At 46.8% G+C, this 20,756-nt stretch overlaps 1 protein-coding gene across 5 annotated transcripts in view; it reads left to right on the top strand.

The window, feature by feature from the left end:
- The window catches only part of ARHGEF7 (Rho guanine nucleotide exchange factor 7), a 126,702-nt gene that overhangs the window by 44,277 nt on the left and 61,669 nt on the right, over nucleotides 1-20,756 (top strand). For 4 of the 5 annotated variants that reach the window (XM_077854933.1, XM_077854934.1, XM_077854937.1 and 1 more), the window contains exons 3-4: nucleotides 10,693-10,777; nucleotides 15,055-15,185. In XM_077854933.1, the coding sequence (XP_077711059.1) occupies nucleotides 10,693-10,777; nucleotides 15,055-15,185 (216 nt within the window). Of the gene's footprint in view, nucleotides 1-8,391; nucleotides 8,515-10,692; nucleotides 10,778-15,054; nucleotides 15,186-20,756 lie in introns of those variants that run through there. The other variant, XM_077854935.1, reaches the window with a different exon arrangement.

Genomic DNA, 20,756 nt, shown 5'->3' with positions numbered 1-20,756 from the left:
GACCAGGCCCAGGAAGGTGAGTGGGGAGACACCTGCATAGGTAGAGTCGGCTGCAGCCTCCTTAGCTGGTCCTGGTTGAGTTGAACCAACGAAACATCCTATATTTAATGATGTCCTGAATAGGAATCGACAGAGAAGCTGAATTGTGGCATTCTGGTCCTTCCTTTCTTGGGATATGTGATAGCCTTGAACTTGAGAAAGTTTCTAGTGTTGGGAGACTAATAGGGAGGGGTGCTCAGTCTAGACGGGTGCCCAAATTCTTGAACATGTCTGGAATGGGGACCAGTAAATAGTAGATTGTTCCAGAGAGGGAATGTGCTGCCAGGCACGTGGTAGTCCTGTCCTGTCGTTGTGCTCATGCAAGCCACTCAAATGGTACTTCCTTGACAACATCCTCATCTGAACATCTGTCTGGATGTTTTGATGACCTCTGTTCAAGTTTCCTGTCAAACACCAACTACTATCTGTCTTCTGACCACTTAAAACTTTTCTCATCTGGTGAAAGTTCTGTGTGCATAGCACTGAACAGTTTAGAGAGTACTTTGTCATTTTGTCATTGTAAAAGCTGATTTTCTTGAAGCCCTTTGGATTTTCACCTGAAAGTCGTATTCTGATCCACTTCCTCCTCTGTTCCACTGTGGCTGGCTTCCTTTGGATCCTCATAGAAGGGAAAGATTTAATCTGTTTGCCCTGCCTCCCAGCTCTGATTCCAGTTTTCACTAATTGCATTGTCTGATGAATCTAAATCTTTGAGTACTTTTATAAATGTAAATAATATACTGGAAATCTGTATTTCCCAGTTTATCATCTTAGGGCTTGCACCTATGTGGAAGAGAAGAACCTGAGTGACTCCATGAGACCTAGGGAGCAGCTTGCAGAGCAGGGCACTTTGTTATGGCTGTTTGTGGTGGGTTTGGCCATGTTCTCCCTGGGTGCTCAGTGCACAGAGTTAGTGTCTGGAAGTTTCCTGTCTGCTACACTGCCCCTTTCCTGGTACTCCGGCCAGAGAGGGCAAGCTTTTCTTGGGCTGTTTTTTGTACTCTTTGGTGCATCTGTGTGTTTCACTCAGTCTGGGGCATTTGAAGCAAAACAAAACAAAAACCCCACAAAACCTGGAGAACCCACTGCCATGTTTCTTGGGTCTTGAAGAAAGCCAGTCTGCATTCTTCCAGCTCTGAGTTACCTTAATCTCTCTTCTGTATGTAGTAGCCAGGGCTTTTAGCTGTACTTTGCTGGAGGAATAGGGCAGTGTGTTTCATCTCATTACTGTTTATCTGTGGGTTCCTATTCCTATCCGTGAATAAAGGTCCCGTAGCTGACCTGAATGCACAATTTTTTAGTTGAGGGACAGACAGGCCCAGGATGGCTTCACTGTAGGGCTGAAGCTGGGAGCAGTTGGGTGAAATTGGGGTTGGGGGGTGGTGGTCTGGATGTCTTCCGTGAGTAGGGCAGAGTGATACCTCTGTGTACTCCAGTTACCTGTCTCCAGCTGGGGTGGTCTGGGCTTGAAGTTGGTGCTGGAACTTGTAGGGTATTGTTTTGGGTGGAATTGCCTTCTTTTTTCCTCTTGTGTTTCTTTTTGTGCGTCTGGTAGCACCTGGAGCTAGTCGCTTGTTAGGGACCCAGGGTAGGCAGCTGGCTTTCCTTACTGGGGTCTTTCCTTCTAGCAGCTCCCAGAAGAAGAGGCTGCTTTCCTGTCGAGATGGTGGAGGAATGGTGCTTACCAGTGTGGGTTAGAACACCTGGCCTTCAGGAGCCCATTTTCTTCCTATTCTCAAGAATTTCCTGAAGCCTCCTCTAGATTGCTTTTGGCCTTCAGCCATGTAGCCTATAGCACTGTGATAGATTCTTTATTATTATTTGAAGCCTTTTCTGTCGTTTTGGTGGGATCTTAAGAGGGATGAGAATAGTGTGCGTTCTCACTTTACCATCTCTGAGACCTTTTTTCAAAGTTGAATTTTGTAACTATGCGCTCCAAGTTTTTATTTTTTAAAAGATTTTATTTATTTATTCATGAGAGACACAGAGAGGGGGAGAGGGAGATGCAGGCTCCCTGTGGGGAGCCCAATGCGGGACTCAATCCCAGGACTCTGGGATTGTGCCCTGAGCTGAAGGCAGATTCTCAACCTCAGCAACCCAGGCGTCCTAACTTTAAGTTTTTAATGCAATGTACTCATGACCTTTCTGGCTCTAAATATTAGTACCTAACTTATTTTAAACTCTAGCAAGTCGTTTATCTGCCCAGACCGCTGTAGGGCAGCTGGTGGAGGGCTCTTCTTTGCAGGTCTGCCTCCTTGGCAGTGGCAGACAGACTAGGGGCCTGGTGTAAGCTGGTGGGTGCTGTGTCTCTGCGGGTATGTTGGAGACCACTTCCCCTTCCCACTGTTCTGCTTGCTGTGGACTTGCACACGTGTGTACGTGGCTGAAGAAAAATGCAGTGACTGATCTGCTTTCCATCTTTGTTTTCCTGGGACATTTGTCACATGGTCTTTTGGAGCCTGGATTTGTCCTTTGTAAAAATTGTTGTGAAGCCTTCAGCACAGCACCCAGGCCTCACTGGATGGTCCCTCCCGCCTCTATCCCTGGTGGTGCTTCTGCATCTCTGGTGGTTTCTGCTTGTGACTATTGCCCCTCCATGAAGGGTGAGGACTAACTGGCGCTTTCTTTGTGCTAGTTATCTTCCCTCCCTCCTTAGGATTTTTGTCACCCCGAAACTCCCTAAAAGATGTGGCTGGGGTTTCTTTTTATATGAGTGGTTTCTGTCCTCTTCCGTGTTTGGGTGTTAACAGTGGAATCCACAAAACTGAATCTGCTTTAATTCTCATTTTTAAAATTAATTAATTAATTAATTATTTTATTTATTTAAATTCTCATTTTAAACTGGAAATTTGGGGGTACGTTGGGTGACAGCAGTATGTATTGATAGAATTCACTGTCAAACTAATTTTATCCCTGGAGTGTAGGCGTAGGCAGAATCAAGGACAAAGCCTACAGAAGCCGAGGCGGCGAAATCCCTGCCGGGTCCTGTCCCTCACATATCCCCATCAGTATGGACCATTTGCATTAAACTTAAATAGCATGACTTAAAGATTTCTCTCTCCTCATCGCACAAAATCAGATTCCTTCTGACAATGTGATAGGAGAAAACTATTTTTAAACTTTGTGAACCACACTCCAGAACTCTGCCAAAAGTAAGTTTCTTGCATCAAAAATAGCTTTCTTATAAACTCCCTGGAGAGTTGGCTCGTGTTCGGAATATTAAAGCTAGGGGAGTTGAACGTGCTTGGCCAGCTGCACCTGTGGGGCTCTCTGTCCATTAGCCCTGAGATCGTAGAGAGCATTCTTTACATTCTCCAGTATTTTCTTCTTGAGTCTAACAGGGGTGTCCTCAGCCAGTGGCATCATTCAGGTGTGCACGTCCTACTTCTGGTTGGCGCCGTGGGCCAGAGGTGAGGGTGCTGGGTGGTCTTTGATCCCGCTGAGTCACTGTGGCTGTTGAGCCTCTGGGAAGGGTGTGGACAGCGGCCCGGGTAACCTAAAGACCACCACTACCGTGTCTTCCTCTTGTCTGCATCTGTGCATCCATCCCTCTTGTCTGCATTTGTGCAGCCCTGCTGCTGTGTGGCCCCCCGCCCCCCGCATGGGGAGGCCCAAGCATGTTTGCCCTTGGCTCTCCTTGCTGCTCTGCCTTTTTGGCTGTGGGGTTGTGTCGGACTCAGGGCCAGCCATATGCTGCTCACATGGCAGGCTTGTTGGCTGTGGCCTGGGGTTGCTGTGCCTCACCAAGAAGAAGGTTCCTGAATCTGCAGTCCACATTGAAGAAAGGAGACTAAAAAGATGGCCCCAAGCTTCCAATTTCTGTGCAGCAGCTCTTGCTTTTTAGACTTGTTAATTACATGAACCAGTGCTGTTGAAAGCCAATTTGAATTTCACTTACAGTTGAAAGATTTGACTGATGACCTCTTATATGATGTATAAATAATTTTTGTGCTATAAACTTTGCTTTTTTATTTTATTATATGGAAGATAGTTCCAATTTCCAGTCCTGAGTTCAGAAGCCAGAGTGAGGCAAGCCTGCCAGTGTGGGGGTGGAGGGGCCTCTCAGGTCTTACTAGTTGGTGACCTTAGTGGGAACCTTGTCCCCCTTCTTTGTCAGGTGTGTGCACCTGACACCAGCAGAATGGCTTTTAGAGCTAACCCACCTGGTTAAAAAGTGCAGTCACTAGATGTGAGAAGAGCGATGGCACATGAGGGTATGACTCCCATGGTGGGTAGATGCGCTGGTGGTTCTTGAGCACTGTCCTTCCCTCTAAAGGTGGGGCCAAGGCCTCTTCCCTTGAGGGGATCATGCTGCAGTGGTCTCCTGAACAGCGTGGCTTGTGGGTCTGCAGTTCCTGGGTCACTGGCACCATGGTGTCCTTCCTGTCGCGTGCTTGTATCCCTCCTCTCGGGTGGCCACCCTCCATAGCCATTGTTCTGATGTAGCCCTGGGGATGCATTCAGGCCACCTCTCTGGGAGACCAGAGTTGTGTTCCCTCAGTGGGGCTACTTGGAACTCCTGGCGCACACCACCTGAGAGAGAGCTGCTAGCTCTAGCCTCGGTCTGAGTGCTGGTTGTGTAGACACGGACAAGTAGTACGGACACCTACAGGTTAAAGGTGGTGATGCCAATCTGGTGGCTCTCCTGACCCTGCCTGCTTGCCTGCCTGCTTGCTAGCTCCCAGGGCGCCTGGCACAGGTTTGGGTCCATCCAGGGTGGATGAGCAAGCATGAGCTCTTGCAGGCTGGCTGGTAGATACCTTCTTGGAGGCTGCTATAAGGCCTCGCCCTCTAGCAGGTACATGATGACTGTGTCCAGAGTTTAGGAAGGGAGGAAAATCTTGTTTGTTCTGGATTGAGAAGTACTTTGTGGGGAACAGTTTTTTCTATTTTGAACAATGGAGAAGTCTGTGTCTCAGCCAGCAAAGAAGAGGATCTGGCCTTTGAGCCTTCAGTGTTAACATGGCCTAACTCTTAAGTGGCCTGCTTTATTTAATTTCTTTTTTGTTTGTTGTTTGAAGATGTACCCTCTCCCCTTCAAGAATCCGTTCTGTTGGGGGCAAAATGTGGCATACGAATGCATAACCAGTTCTTGCCAGAGGCATTAATCAGCAACCCCCACATCTCCAAGGCTTAGAACACCAAAGGTTTGTCCTCCTGGTTATGTGTTAGCTGCAAATAGGGCATTGGTGTGCTCGGAGGCTCGTCTTTCTTCCAGGATCCGGGCTGATGCAAGGCCCAAACTGGAGTTGCTTCCATTCTCATTGAAAGGAAAAGATCAGAACGTTGGTCGAGACACCCCAGGGCTCCTCCAGCTTCTGCTTAGGCTGCTCTGCGTTGTTGTGCTCAGAGCTGCTGCGTGTCTGTGTGTTCATGTCTTGTTGGCCGGACAGAGCCCATGGGGAGGCGCGGCATTGGGTGGGGAGTGAGTGGGGGAGCATGTCGACGCAGCCAGCTGCAGTGACCTTGAGTTAGAGAGGTTGGAAACTAGTGTGATGAGTGTGACAATTCTAGATCAGGTCAGCATGTGCTGACTTGTGCTTTTGAAACCTACTTACTTTACAACAATATTCTGTTGGTTAAGGTTTTCCTGAAAACCACGGTGGCTCCTTCTCCTAAAACAGTCATCCTGTATCTAGGTAGAGGTTTATGCACTTAGAAGCTCTCGAAAGTAACCACAGGGGGTCACCCTCCTGGCACTGCCCTGCCAGATGGACACCAGTGATGTTTGGTTGACATTTGTGACCCCACCCCATCTTCCTTTACAGGTGAGCCACCTTCCTGATTTCTGGTGTGAGTTGAGCTGAACTAATGTGACCATGTAAATACAGAGTATGTCAAAATATTTTTAGAGAACCAGCAAGGCTGGTTAAGTTAAGTTAAGGCTGGAAAGGTGAATCTGGGCCAGATACTCAGGTCTTCGATGGTCTGTGTTAACCCTTCTGGTGATGTCATGGAGCATATTTCTGGGGGTTAGTGGTCAGGGTGGTGGGTGCTCTGAGGGGCTGGTTTCTCTGGGCCTCTGCCAGGCAGTTCAGGGAGGAATGCTGGGCAGGTGGCCTCTCAGGCCAGATGGTGCCATCCTAACACAGATGGTGTGCCTTCTCCCTAAGGCTGAGTGTCGCACATCAGAGACCACATATGGTAGTCACCTTCTTTTGGAAGCCCTTTCTGACCTCTTGTGGCAGGTGCTCGTGAACCAGAGCTGCTGGCAGCCTCCGATCTCTTCCGAGGGCAGGCTGCAGCTTGGGTATACGCTTCTCTCGCCTCCTGGTGTGAAGGGATTCCTGCCAGGCCTGTGGCACTTTCCTTTGCCTGTCTTCCTGTTATCCAGACCTGGGAGCCTCTTTTCCCTGGAACCTGGTGCCACAGAGGAATGCCTTATCCTTTGTGGTGTCCTAAGCCCCGCCCCCCGCCCCCCCCCCTTTTCTCATTTAGGCTTTACGGAAGTGTCTCAGAGAGCCAGCTTCTGAGCCTGCCAGCCTTCTCCTTGTTCCCTCACATGTTCTTTTCTGCTGCTGGCTCTTGACTCTGGTTTGCTTTTCCTCCCAGTTGATGGTCCTCCTGTAAGTGGTGTCCTGTGTCAGGAGTGCTCTTGCAGGTGGGCTAGTAGGGTTTCACTTCCTGGTCAGGTGAGCTGGGTATCTGGGCCTCGCAGAGACCTTCCACAGGAGCGGCACTCAGAGGCCCGCGCTCCCGTGTCGTCCCTCCCTGCCCTTCTTTCTGGTTTGGATTGGGAGCTCCCAGATTTGCCCCAGTCACAGTGGCTGCCCACACCCGCACCTCTGCCACCTGTGCTGCTTGGCTTTTTTCCTACTGTTAAAAATGGGCTCGGGTTGAGGTCGATCAGGATTCCCATCCTGGTATTGAATTATGTGAAAAGGCTTTGAATAGTTGAGTGTTGGGCACGCAGCACAGGGAATGACTGTTCTGCAGAAGTATTCACAAATAGGGGTAGCTGTTGTGACCGTGTGGAGTCATGGGCAGAAGGTGCCGCTCGCTCCAGCTGTGAGCAGAGGGGAGTACAGGCTGGGGGCGAGGGGCCGCCCTTCCTCTTCTGTGCTGGTGTATTTCCCTCCAGGAGCCTCAGGGTGCCACCGTATCTGTATTGTCAATGTGGAAAGATGTGAGCAAGAGGGCTAGACTGTCAGAAGCAGGAGCGTCAGGGGTGGGAATTCTGGATGGGAGCCCAAGCACCTTGGTGGAGTAGGGTGGTTTCCTGTGGGAGTGGGAGCTGGAACCTGGCTGGTGCACAGTAGGGGAGGGCAGTGCCTGAGGGTGCGGGGGTGCCATGTGCAAACCTGCACTCCCTTCTCTAACTGGTCTATGTATGAGGTCTCTGCTCCTGAACACCCCCAGTCATTGAGGATGCTTTATCTTGGTAGCCGTGATTTAGAAAACAAATTTCTTTGGTAGAATGTAGTTATTGATACGTCAGTTTTATAGGCAAACCACAGGCTTGGTGTTCAGGATTCAGAGTTTTTATTTTTTGTTTTTTATTTTTTATTTTATTTATTTTTTGATTCAGAGTTTTAAAATCTCATTCCTTCTCTGACATACAAGACCTTTGCACGTTGCTGCTTCCTGTCCTTGTTATCGCCAGCGCGTGTTCTTCTTTCCTATTGGAAGGATGAGAAACCGGAGATGCAGAGGGCTTCTACACCTGCCCTCAACTGAGGACATAACCGACAGGGGGCAGCCTTCCAGCTTCCCTTGGAATTGCTTGGGGAGTGTTAACATTTTGCTATTGGGTGGGAGGGGGGATTTCTTCAGAGGTGCTGATTTAATTGGTCTGGGATTTGGCTTGAGTATCTTGGTTTTCTAAATTCCTGGAGCTCCTCCCATGCAGCCTCCCCTGAGAACTGCTGTTCCCTGTGCCCGCTGAGGAACACTGGCTCCTGATCCCAGCCAGGGTGGCCCTGTGCTGCTCTTCAGGCAGCAAGGTTAGGCCATGAGGTGGGGCAGGTATCCTTAGGTCCCAGTGCCTGGGACAATTTAGTGTGCAGTGTCTCCTGATCCTTCTCCTACATGTGGAGTGGCTTTGGCTGAGATCCTTCTATACAAGTTCTCAGACTTTGCTCTTATTCCCATAGTACAAACTTTGCTTTATACTCGAAGATTTTTCTGGTTTTGTTTTTTTGTTGAATAGATTCCTGATTCAGGAAAGAGTCTGCTGTCTCTTTCTAAAGAAGAGCTTTAGTCAAAACATTCATCAATTGAGAATGTATGTTTTTCCTCAGTGACAAGTGGTTGTCTCCTCTCATTGTGTAGTTTCCTGTTACAAAATGCAGTGCGTGTGTGAATTCACTTAGGTTATGATGTCACATTGAAGCCCATTGGTGGGCAGCTTCAGCCAACCAGACGCTTCCTGGTATCCAAGTGAGAAAGATATGTAGTTCTGGAATAACAGGAAACTTCAGTATTCAACATCCTGTTTTTCTGGGTTTTGGGACTTGCTGCCTCACCACAATGAAGGTTAGTAGAATTCGTCTTGTAGAATACCACACAATTTTTCTATCTAAAATGAGATAGAAAGACATGCAGATTAGCTAGTCCTGCATTTCACAAGTGAGGGAATGTTCATGTTCTATATATAAGGAAGCTGAGGCCTTTTGAGGTTAATACTCTTAATTCTCTTAAAAAACAACTAAACTCGTTAAAAACGGTGGATGTATCAGCTTAGATAGTGCTCTCATTTTACTTGGAATTTCTTAAATATCAATAAATGAATTTTGTGTTGTAGAAGCTGATTCTAAAGACGCTCTGTTCTGAGGGGTAATTTTTTTTTTTACAGGAAGGATCTGGCATGAAATTGCCTTATTGTGTATGTCTGCTGTAAGAGAAATGGCATTAGGAACCGTACAGAATGCTTAGATGTGGCCACACTGATGCGCTAGGGCTCCATGTAGGTTCTTTCAGTGTTTAGAACAGTGAGCTGTGTGTTCAGCTATTACCTTCACTCCATGATTTGATGGCCTCCTTTCTTAAAGTTTTTCAGTTTTTGGTTTTTCTTTTTGCTTGCTCATGTTTAAATAAACCCGACCTCATGATTTTTACTCATTTCAGAAATTAAAGGCAGAGGACCATCTAGTGAAGATTTTTTGAGAAAGACTGCAATTAGATTTGAAATGACTCCTCTTAGTTGCTCTTGATGTGAATGTCTCTCCTAGTGACACTGAGCACCACAGGGTGGATGGGTGAATTGATTGGTGCATTTATAAATTCAGCCAACATTGGAGTTTTTACTGTGTGATGGCTGTTTTGCTAGATGTTAGGCATCGTGGAATCTGGTTTTACAGACTTTATGGTGGCATACACACTTGGAACATAATGGTGTCATTTTCTTGAGTGCACTGGGAGAGCCTGATTAGGGCACCTAACCAAGATGGGTGGGGGAGGTGTGGCCAGGAGATGTCCTGTGAGGAAGAGTTAAGGGATGGGAGCCAGGAGGCAGGAAGAAGGGGGTTCCTGGCAGGATGTGTGAGATGGAGGAAGGGGGTGGGGAGAGGTGGGAAGAGATGGAAGGCAGCCTGGAGAGGAAGTTGCCTCCCCCCCATACTCCTTCCTGGGATGATTGGTGATGTTTGTTCATTCCTGCCCTAGTGCGAGAAACTTGGAAGGCTGTTTATGTGGTTTATGTTTGGATATCGAAGTACATCTTTGTTATTGACTTCTCTGAAAGATCTTTTCATAATTTTTCTGGCACAGTTGTGGGTGATTTGAGGATTAAAAATTTTTTTGTGGGGCACCTGGGTGGCTCATTTGGTGAAACCTCTGCCTTCCTCTCAGGTCATGATCTCGAGGTCTTGGGATGGAATTCCATGTTGGGCTCCCTGCTCAGTGTGGAGTCTGCTTCTCCCTCTCCCCACCACCTCCATGATCTCTCTCTTGCTCTCCCTCGCAAATAAATACATTCTTTTTTTTAAAAAAATATTTTGTGTGTGGGGATTACTTGATGATCAGAAGCTATCTGTAGTCTTCAGGCAGTGTTTGGGAGTGAGCTGTGTGTGTATAGTGTAGCGTATACACTGTAGACCAGCTGGAATGTATCTAGGCAAGCTCTTGTGCTCTTCTAGCTTGTGTGTGTCTGTGTGCAAGAGTGCCGGGACAGACTCCCACGTGTGCCAGGTCTGTAGGTGGTGGAGGTTGGAGGAGATGCAGACTAGATAGTTGGGGTGTGTGGCCTCAGGGCTGTGCCTAGAGGGCAGAGGTATCCCCCTTCTGAACCTACTTTTTCCTTCCTACTACTGTCAGTTCTATGTTTCTCTTGCTGTGCTTTGCTTGTGGAAGGGCCTGTGGCTGGGATGGGATTGTGAAGCCAGCTCTGCCTCCTGAGGGCCAGCAGCTACTGCTCCCTAGCCTGGAGGGCTCTGCCCAGCCAGCCGAGGTGTTTGGGACCATGTGGGGAGTTGGCAGGTAAGAAGCTGGTCTCACGCTCTGTGTCCTCGATCAAAATGTTCCTGAATGAGGGAACTGATAGGACCCCGCCCCTGTGTAGGAAGCTGCATCCCTGGTCTTCTCCTTCTGGGGGGGGCTGCATCTTTAGGACTTGCTTAGGGAATCCTGCCACGGTCCTCTTGTTGCTGTGAGAACTTTGTTTATCTTGCACCCAACATATAAGACCCTACTAACTTGTTTAATTTTTCTTTTCAGACATTTGATGCAAATGATTTGTATCAGGGGCAGAATTTTAACAAGGTCCTCAGTTCCTTAGTGACTCTAAACAAAGTAACAGCAGGTAAGAATTTTCTATTGAACTTGAGGGGGTGGGAAGGCAAAGGGGCAAAAACATTTGCTCTTTGGTTGGCAAGGCAAAAATGAGCATTACTGAATTGTAAAAATAAGCTATCACGTTACATTTTTGGTTGTAATTTTTGCTATGATTTTTTTGCCTTACATGATCAAAGTCTTAGGGCCTCTGGTGGGTAGCAGGTGTTCTCCTTTCTTCGGACATAGGACAAATGGGCAGATTCACATGGGCAGATTCATGGGCTGTCTTGGAGCTAAGAGCACTTTCTCTGGATTTTTATTCAGTTTATGCTGATCAAAGCTCATGTCTAGGGAACAGATCCAGTCAGTGACTGTTTTTGAGATGTGACCACGACAAGGAAGTAGCCTGTGAATTGGCCCCTGCAGTAAAGCCATACCTGGGCCAGGCTTCCTGAGGGTTATAGGGTCCCCAGGCTGTGTGTTTTGCAGTGTCGTGAGCTCGGGTCATCCCTCAGTGGAGGGGGCTGAATGGAGCTGGAGACCCAGGGTGCTTCCCTTCTGGGGTCCCTCAGTGAGGACAGGACAGCTGCTGTGCAAACTTTTTAAAGGGAGCCCCCGCACCCCCCCCCCTGCCCCCCGCCTGCCCCCTGAGCACCCAGGAATTCTGTCTTTACAGAGCTGGGTGGATCTGAAAGGACTTTGTGGCTCTTGTATTTTAAAGCTGTTTTGTTTTGTTTTGTTTTCCCATTTACCTTTGTACATTTTTAGTTTCAGATTTACGGGAGAAAGTTAGACTTTGAGGTCTCTTGATTAAGAAAACCTCAGGGGGATCCCTGGGTGGCGCAGCGGTTTGGCGCCTACCTTTGGCCCAGGCGGCGATCCTGGAGACCCGGGATCGAATCCCACGTTGGGCTCCCGGTGCATGGAGCCTGCTTCTCCCTCTGCCTGTGTGTCTCTGCCTCTCTCTCTCTATGTGACTATCATAAATAAATAAAAATTAAAAAAAAAAACAAAAACCTCAGGTATATTTTGTGAGGGGCTCTTGTCCCTTGCTTCCTGGCCATTCAGATGGGGGTGTAGGGGGGAACAGAGTCAGAATGTGGTGGGCTGCAACCACAGCTTAGGGTGCGCTGTGCTCAGGAACTCTGGTGCCCCTTCTAGAACTTGTTTGCTGGGTTGGCTGTCTGGGTGCCACACCCCTGCCTGTGTGGAGGTGTGGAAGAGGGGGGTGCCACCCAGAGTCCCTGCCACTGCCTGCCATCCACAGGTAGGGCTTCTGATGTGACTAGGTTTACCCAGCTTGACTGTGCAATTTAAAGTTGAACATCTCCTAGGGCTGTTGAGGCTGACGTATCTGGGGAGTTCACTCAGCTGGTAAGTTAGTCCATCTGTGAGCAAATATGGAAAGGTGGGTGAGGATCTAAATCCAGGAGGAAGAGGGAGAGAGACCAGGATGGAGAAGGGAAGGGGATACAAAGTTGTAAATAGTTGGGATCATCCTTCCACTTGATGTTTGCAGATAGAACTTCTGGGCATTTCATAAAGGTCATTAGACATTGAGGCTGCATTCTCTAGCCCACATTGTAACAGAGGTAGCTTTAAAGTTGAAACCTTATGAGGAAGGAATTCTGTAATGGTGGATGTAACGTGGTGACAGAAATCTTAGAATTGATCACTGTAGTCGAACGGGAGAAACCGATGCAGAGTGGGTGCAGTTGCATTTCTTCAGTGTCTGGGTCCTGCTTGCCAGCTGCTTTGATAACCACCTGTGCCTCAGTTTTCTCGGGGTGTCCTAGGACCGCCAGGGGTCACCGTGCAGACAGGGATGAGAGGAGCAGACACAGAGGCAATCTACATGTCATTTTTTACGGAGACCCCTCTGCCTCCAGGGCTGCCACTTCTTTTGGCTCCCCAGGAGGGAAGAGGGCTCCTTTGGCCTTGCTGCTGCTTGCATGGTCTCCCTGCAGTTGAAGAACATCTTCCCTCCAGGTTAGGGAAGATGAGGGGCAGGTGCCATGGGGCAGCTCTGGTCTGTGCCCTCGAGCAGGTGCTCTTCATAATGAATGTGGATGGAATCTGCTGTCTGCTGGGCACGATGCCATTGTTTTCATCCTGTCTGGTGCAGAGATATTGCTTCCATACCCTTGAGAGATTGGACACTTAGTGGATGTAAGATGTTCTTGACAAAGACCTGTTTGGAAAGTTCTGAGGTAAACTTGGTGTTCTTCCTTTCAGTGTTGACACTGTAAGCTTCTCAGCTAGAAAGAACTTTCTGCCTTTTTGTTGTTTTTTTTTTGAGAGAATGCATGCTAGTGTACAAGGGGGAGGGGCAGAGGCAGAGGGAAAGAGAATTTCAAGCCCACTGTGCTGAGTGTAGAGCTTGATGTGGGGCTAGATCCTGGGACCCTGAGTTCACAACCTGGGCTGTAAATCAAGAGTTGGACACCTAACTGACTCAGCTACTCAGGTGCCCCAAGAACTTTTTGCTTTTATACTGGGCTGTTTGTTCTTAAATTTTGTTACTGAAGTCAGTGTGATGGAAATGACCCTTTTTTAATCTCATTTTTAAATGAACGCCAACACAATTGCAGTTTCAAGTTTGTAGGCTTTGTGGGGAGAAGCGTGTTAGAATTTCCCTTCTGCCACCTAAAGACCCTTGTGTTCTTTGGGTATCTTGACGAAAACTTTTAACTGAACAGACAGATAATGGGAAAATGGGATGTCATGAGACACATCCATTGCACTGAACAGTCCCTTAAAAGGTGGAGTCAGGTGAGAACAGAGTGGGTACAGCGAGTAGCCATTGTGGGCAGAATCTCCGTGGAATACCCTTGAGGGGGGCTGTTTTTTGTTTTTTGGCTTTTTTTTTTTTTTTTTTAAGGGCTGGTTTTGTGCTTGAGATTCCCAAGGCCTGTGTCTTGCTGTAGTAGAAAGCCCTGGCAATTATTACAGCCTGAGGCAGGACCTGAGGGTGGCATCGCCTTTTAGAGGTGCTCTGGTAGAGATGTAAGACTGGGCTGCCAGGGCTGTTTGAGGACTGGGTTTCCAGATACCAGTGTCTGTAGAGTCAGGTGGGCAGCAAGAAGGACAGAAGCCCAGGTGGGCTCCTCTCTGTGCATACAGCCCGACTTCTGTCTCAGGGAGTATAGGCCCCGGGGGTGCTACAGCCTGTGTGCTTCAGAAACAGTTGAAATCTGGGCTTTTCTGTGAGAATGTCAGATTTGCAATTGACAGCTATAAAATTGGCAATTTTATAAGACACTATGTAAGCCAACCCCAACAGATCTGCCAGAAAAATAGGAACTGGACACTTCCAGCTTAAGGATATTCTTATTTATTCATTTATTTTTTTTTTTTTTACTATTTTACTTATTTTTAGGGAGTGAGTGGGGGTGGGGTGGAGAGAGATTGAGAGAACCCCAAGCAGGCTCTGCACTCATCATGGAGCCCGATGCGGGGCTTGATCTCACGACCCTGAGATCATGACCTGAGCCAAAATCGAGTTGACTGCTTCACAAACCGAGCCACCCGGGCGCCCCAAGGATATTTTTAAAGAAGACTCCCCATGTGTTTAGTAGCTTTAGAAATTGCTAGGTGTGTGGGTGGGTCTTGGTATAGTGATTTCCCAGTAAAGTTTCTTCATGGCCTCATTTTCTTCTCAGTCAACCTGCTTCTAAGAAATGGGTTGCTAACATTTACTCTTTGGTTGGCCCAAGTGAGAGAGTCTACTCCTGAGGAGACTTGCGGGAGTGAGTGGAGCACTTTCATAGCTGTTCACTTCAGTCCTTCCAGCAGCTTTGTGAAGTAAAGTGTGGCTGCCTTTGTTTCAAGGAAGTACATCCTCAGAACGGCCTCTAGCTAAAAGTGCTAAGGGGATTTTTCTCTTGGTTTTTGCAAAATAATTCCTGCTGCTTAGTGCACGAAGCTCTGTCCTGGAGAAGTGGTCGGGCAGGGGTGATGTGTTGGGGGATGCTGAGAATTTGAGAGGCTTGTTTTTTCCATGTGGAAGGGAAGATAGTAAAAAGTTATAAATCCTTTCAGAAATTTGAAAATTATACTAGAGAAGAACTGACAAATAGTTCTCTAAAGTTAATTCCTGAGGAGCGCTTGTGCACATGCTGCTGCTTTGGCGGGAGGTCTGCCTTGCCTGCCGCCTGCTGTGTGCTCCCCAGGGTGGGGGTGTGGGGGCTGCCGTGGTGAAGGGTCACCCCCCTCCCCCCCCAACCAGTGGAGAGAGGGTGTGCAGTGAGGGGCGGTGCGCTTTCCAGCCTCTCAGCTCCTCTTCTCTTTGCATGACCTTTACAGACATCGGCCTGGGAAGTGACTCTGTGTGTGCTCGGCCCTCGTCTCATCGGATAAAGTCTTTTGACTCCCTGGGAGCTCAGCCTTCGCACAGTCGGACTTCAAAGTTGTTCCAGGGCCAGTATCGAAGTTTGGTAAGTTTGAGTTGATTGAAGTATATTGGGGGATGAGTGTGAACCAGGGGCTGCTCAGCCAAGGGCACTTTGGCTTTGTGCCTATTGTTCCTTTATGTGGGCATGGAATTTGCTTATCACCACATGATCCAGATGTTATATTTGATTGCTTTTGTATATTTTGGGGGGTTATATTTTAAGACTCCTTAGATTATCTAGAGAGATAGGGGCTTTAAAGTGTTTTCCAGATCCCTTGTATTTTATTTGCTTTCTGCAAATTAATGGAAGTATGGGAATAAGAAATTTAGATGTATAAAGAAGAAATGGCTATCAGCTAAAGAATCAAAAGATGGTCTTTCTAAAAGCATGACTTAGAGTACTTTCCTGAGTCAGGACAGATTTGTGGAGGAGAGACTCCCTTCTAATGGCTGGTAGTGGAGTGAATAAGGAACTGAAATGAATGGTTATCTTGGGAAGTGAAGAAAAATCCATGTCTCACTGTTAAGATACAGGCTGTGAGCAAAGAACAGTGACTGTGGAACTGGCAGGGAGGAAGTGGACAGCACTGAACGGGGACTGTGTGGAGAGGCCATCCTGGTTGTCCTTGTAGAAACAGAGCCCTCTTTTGAGCTAATGGGCAGTTTGCACTTAGTTTAATGAGTTAGTCATGTCACTTTGCTTTCGGGTACCATTTTAGTAAACCTGTGTTGGAGACCAGTGGTCTTGCACATGAATCTAAAGAGAACCCAGCTCTTGAGTGTTTATGGACCATGGCTACGTTGTCTGCTTTGACACAGAAAGGAATATTGTTAAGTAAACTAAAGGTGACCTTAAAGAAATAAATTGGTTAGAGTTGTATTTTGTGTAGGGAATTTGACTTTAATTCATGAAGGAGGGTTAAAAAGGAAGCTATGAAAGGGAATGTAATTTTTACATTTCCTGAACTTTTTGAACATAAGCTCACTCATTGCTGTTTGCCTGTTTCTCCTTATAGAGGCCTCCTTCTTGTTTCTGTTCTTGTGTGTGTGATGCTCTGTACCACTGTTTTGTGTGCACTGTTCCGTGTACTGTTCCAGACACTGTTCCTGCAGTCCCTCAGATAACCCTCCCAGTTGACCCCATGAGGCACAGGGTTTGATGTTAGGTGAATTTTGCAGAGCACTGTTGGGAATATTTTAATTCCAAATTGAGAAAAAATATACAAACCAGGAAAATGTTTTAAATTTGGCTTTTATAAAATTCCTGGGGTAAAATGTAGAAAAAACAAATGTAGCAAACTGGGTAAAGAAATATCTGTTGTGCCAACTTTTTAAAATTTTATTTTACAGCATGGGTGCATGTGAGGTATGGGGGAAGGGCAGAGAGAGAATCCCAAGTAGGCTTTTGCACTGTGCAGAGCTCTATCTTCTGACCCTGAGATCACAGCCGAGGAGAAATCGAGTCAGACTCTTCAACCAACTGAGCCACCCAGGCACCACTACCTGTGCCAGTTTTGAACTACTTATTTTTCAGTACATGAGGACTAGATTGCAAATGCATAGTTCTAAGTAAAATGCAGTTAAATATAATGTTTAGTGAATAGCGAATGTTACTGAGATCACAACATGCATAGGATTAATTTTTAATGAGCTGGAGAAAGTTTAAGTTACATCAGAAATAAAAAGCCCTCTACCATCCCTCCTGTTTAGTGTCTGTGATTGGAAGAGATCCCATTAGCTGCTGGTGGTGAGGAGCAGGGTTAGGCTTCTCTTACCATGCTCCCTGAGGACGACCTTCTTTGTCTTTAGGTTTTTTGCAGGTGTTGTTAATAGTACTTTGAGGTAATTTTCTTGGATTAAAAATTATAATGAAATAAGAATGGCAAAATGTTTATTTAAAGCTGGTTGATGTCAGTCGGAGAAGGACAAACATTATATGTTCTCATTCATTTGGGGAATATAAATAATAGTGAAAGGGAATATAAGGGAAGGGAGAAGAAATGTGTGGGAAATATCAGAAAGGGAGACAGAACGTAAAGACTGCTAACTCTGGGAAACGAACTAGGGGTGGTAGAAGGGGAGGAGGGGGGGGTGGGAGTGAATGGGTGACGGGCACTGGGGGTTATTCTGTATGTTAGTAAATTGAACACCAATAAAAAATAAATTAAAAAAAAAAAAGCTGGTTGATGGGCACCAGAAAGAGAAATTGTTTTCTTATTTTCATTTACAGTTGTGCCAAAAAGAATAAAAAAGGAATAAGCCTAATCAAGGGGGTGAAAGACCTGTACTCTGAACACTAGAAAATGGTGAAAGAAATTGAAGATGATGCAAAACAAATGCAAACATGCTTCTGTATAGAAGAGTCCGTACTGTTAACATGCCCACGCTCCCCAAAGCAGTCTGTAGTTTTGATGTAGTGCCTGCCAAAACAATAGTTATTTTGTCACAGAACTAGAACAAGTAATAGTACAATTTGTTTGGAGCCACAAAAGACTTCAGATAGCCAAGGCAGTCTTGAGAAAGAACAAAGCTGGAGGTATCCCAATCCCAGATTTCAAGGTGCACTACAAAGCTGTAACAGTCAGTACAGAAGTGGCACAAGATCATTGGAACAGAATTGAGAGCCTAGAAATAAACCTACAGCTCTGTCAGTTAATCTATAGCAGAGCCGGCAAGAATATACAGTGGGGAAAAACTGGACCACTTTCTCACGTCATGCACAAAAATAAACTCAAAATGAGTTAAAGATCTAAATGTGAGACCAAAATCCTAAAACTCCTAGGAGAAAACAAAGGCCATAGAAACCTTTTTCTAGGTATGTCTCCTCAGGCAAGGGAAAAAAAAAACTTAGGAGTATGCTTTAAAAAAAAAAAAGGCTTTATTACATCAAAGGAAGTCAAAAAATGGAATGGGAGAAGATACTTGGAAGTGACCTAACCAAAAAGGGGTTAGTAGCCAAAACAACGTACACAAGTGGGAGGATGAGTAGGTGACAGGTGGACCTCCACCTACCATCATTTTCTACTTTGTGTTTGAAATTTTCCATAATCTAAAAATTCATGGTTTCTTGAACACTGATTTTGTGATCCCATCAAAATAAATCTTAGCTTTGGCCGTCAGGAGACATGTGCTTAACCAGAGATACAAGTGCAGAGTCTGCACGTGTGCCCAAGTGGCTGGACAGAGCTCCCTGAAAGTACCACCCCTGTCTTGGGAGTGGCAGTGCCCTACACGGTTTCGAAGGGAGGTGGTCTGATGGCTAGCATCTTCTGTTTGAGGGAATATTTTCTGAGGAAACAAGCCTAGAGGAGTCATGGTCTTTATACAAGATCACAAGACTGGGAAGTATTAGCTATTGGAGTAGAAATTGGGTCTTTGACAGGCTTTTCTACTATCAGGGAAATTATAGGTAATTCCAGGGAACAGAGGATGAAGTTCACGTGAAGGCAGCACTCCAGGATATCCTAGTTTTGGATGATTAGGATAACTTCAGAACATAGGGTAGACTGCTTGACGAAGCTCTGGATGTGGGTGGTATTGACAGGCGGGCCTTTGTGGGCATCAGGAAGCCCTTTGTGGGCTGTTAAGAACAGATGTCTGTGCTGGGTACAGGTGACTGCCCCCACAGGAGGTACTGTACCTGTGCCCTGTCACTGACCTACCTGAAACGTACATCTAGAAAACTGGATGAGTTTCTACAAGTCACACATTCGCATGCAAGAACAGGAAGCAGACCTGACTAGTGTCCCCTTTGTTATGTTTACCTTTCTCAAAGGCATCTGCTGTCCTGATTTCTGACTGTAAAGATGAGCTTTACCTGTTTTCTTTTTAACATAAATGAAATTCCACAGTGTATACTCGTTCTGTGACTGTTTTTACTCCGCCTGTTACATTGTAGGCTGTCTTGGAGTGTCAGGTTGAACCCAGATACCTGATGAGCTTTATTTGTCAGAGAGCTTTGAGAAAGGGGAAGAAGAGAAATCCAAAATAAGATAGTGGCTAAATACTTGCTTCGGGTTTCCTGACCTCAGCAGCAGTGACTTGAGCTCTTCTCGTCTGTGTTAGGATAGGAGGCGGACTTCGGTGTGGAGTTGTGGCGGTGTCCGGTGTGGCGTGCCCCCTTGCATCCCGCCTTTGGTGTCCTGTTCTCTTAGCAGCGCTCCTTAGGACATCTTGAACATATGTCTCTAGTAGGTGCTGAACCAGTGGACATTGGTGGATCCAGGAATTTAGATGGATCTAGGCTGCCTGTCCTCGGACACCTGTCTTTCTGTTGTGGGTTGACCATTTCTCAAGTGGAGGAGGTGTCAGTGATGTTTGTCTAACATGTGGCTGCGTGCAGAAAAATTTGCAGCTTGGTGGGGAGAGTATAGTTGACCTCATTTGCCATGTTCTGGTCAGTGTTATGCCTGGATAGAGGGCCTCAGCACTCGTGGCCAAGCGAGGCGGATGGGCTGGCTGCAGGCTCGTTCTGGGGTGGGGATGACCGTTTGACCTCTGTGGAGTCTGCTCTGCTTGCATGCTTGATTACATGTTGTGTTCCGTTGTGAAAACTTGTCACCAGGATGGGCTCTGTTCAGGTTTCATACAAAGCCAGCTTGCCCAGTGTGGGTCACAGGAAGGAGAATGTAAGGAAGATCATAGTGGACAACTGGTGCAAAGATGACTGTGGTTTGCAAGGATAAGCTGACCTAGCAGTCAGTCAGCTGTGCTTCCTGGGGCAGCTTAGTTTTCAGAGTCCTTCTGGTGGGGTCTGGTTGGCCTCACCCAACTGGTATTGCTGGGGTTCCTGCTGGGTGGGGGAGGGGGACCGGCAGGGCCCAGGCCCTCCTCCAAAGCTGCCTGCAGGATGGGGGACACCTGTGTGGGCAGAGGGGCCCACTGGCTGCCGCCTGGGGGCGTGTAGAGGTAGGGACTCCCTGTCTGATCCTTACTGATGTCACCAGTGCAGGCGTGGTGCTGGTACTTGGTGGGGTATCAAATGTCCTCCTCCATCCCTGTGGACGGTGCAGGCTGAGGGTGTACCCCTGTCAGTGGGTGAGTGGGCCTGTATGCTGTCCCTCTTTGGCTCCTTTTGTCAGGAGATGTGACTTTTCTTGAGGAGGTGTTTATTTTACTCCTGTTGGTAGATCCCAATGGCAAGCCTCTCTAGCACCCCGTTCAGGATAGATGGAAGTGAAAAGAAACTCTAGCCAATCTGCCTCCCTCTTCCTGTCTTTTGGAGTTGGGTACATAGGCTTACTCTCTCATGAAAAAATGCAGAGTAAAAAGAGATACCATATCTTTCCAGCAGTTTGACACAAATCAAAATGCTGGATAATTTTCAGTGCTGGTGAACGTGTGAAGAGCTAGCTCTTAAGTACTGTTGGTGGAAATGTAGCTTGCTGTAATTAGAACTTTCTGGAGGGCAATTTAGAAATTGGTACAAAAATTTAGAATGTGTCCTATATATTTTCTGACCTGAATTTAACATATAAGCTTATACACAGGTGTGTTTGAAAATGTGCATAGTTTTAACGAAATCTTGTTTTGCAGTAGAATAGTAGTAGAAAAAACTTTAAGTCCAGTAATAGAGAATGAGTTAATGGCACAGCTGTACCGTTAAGTTACACAA

This window comes from Canis aureus, chromosome 17 (genome assembly GCF_053574225.1).
Source record: "Canis aureus isolate CA01 chromosome 17, VMU_Caureus_v.1.0, whole genome shotgun sequence".
In the NCBI taxonomy this organism is placed as follows: Eukaryota; Metazoa; Chordata; class Mammalia; order Carnivora; family Canidae; genus Canis; species Canis aureus.
Note: the sequence above shows the minus strand (reverse complement) of the source record. Positions and strands in the feature narration are given on the sequence as shown.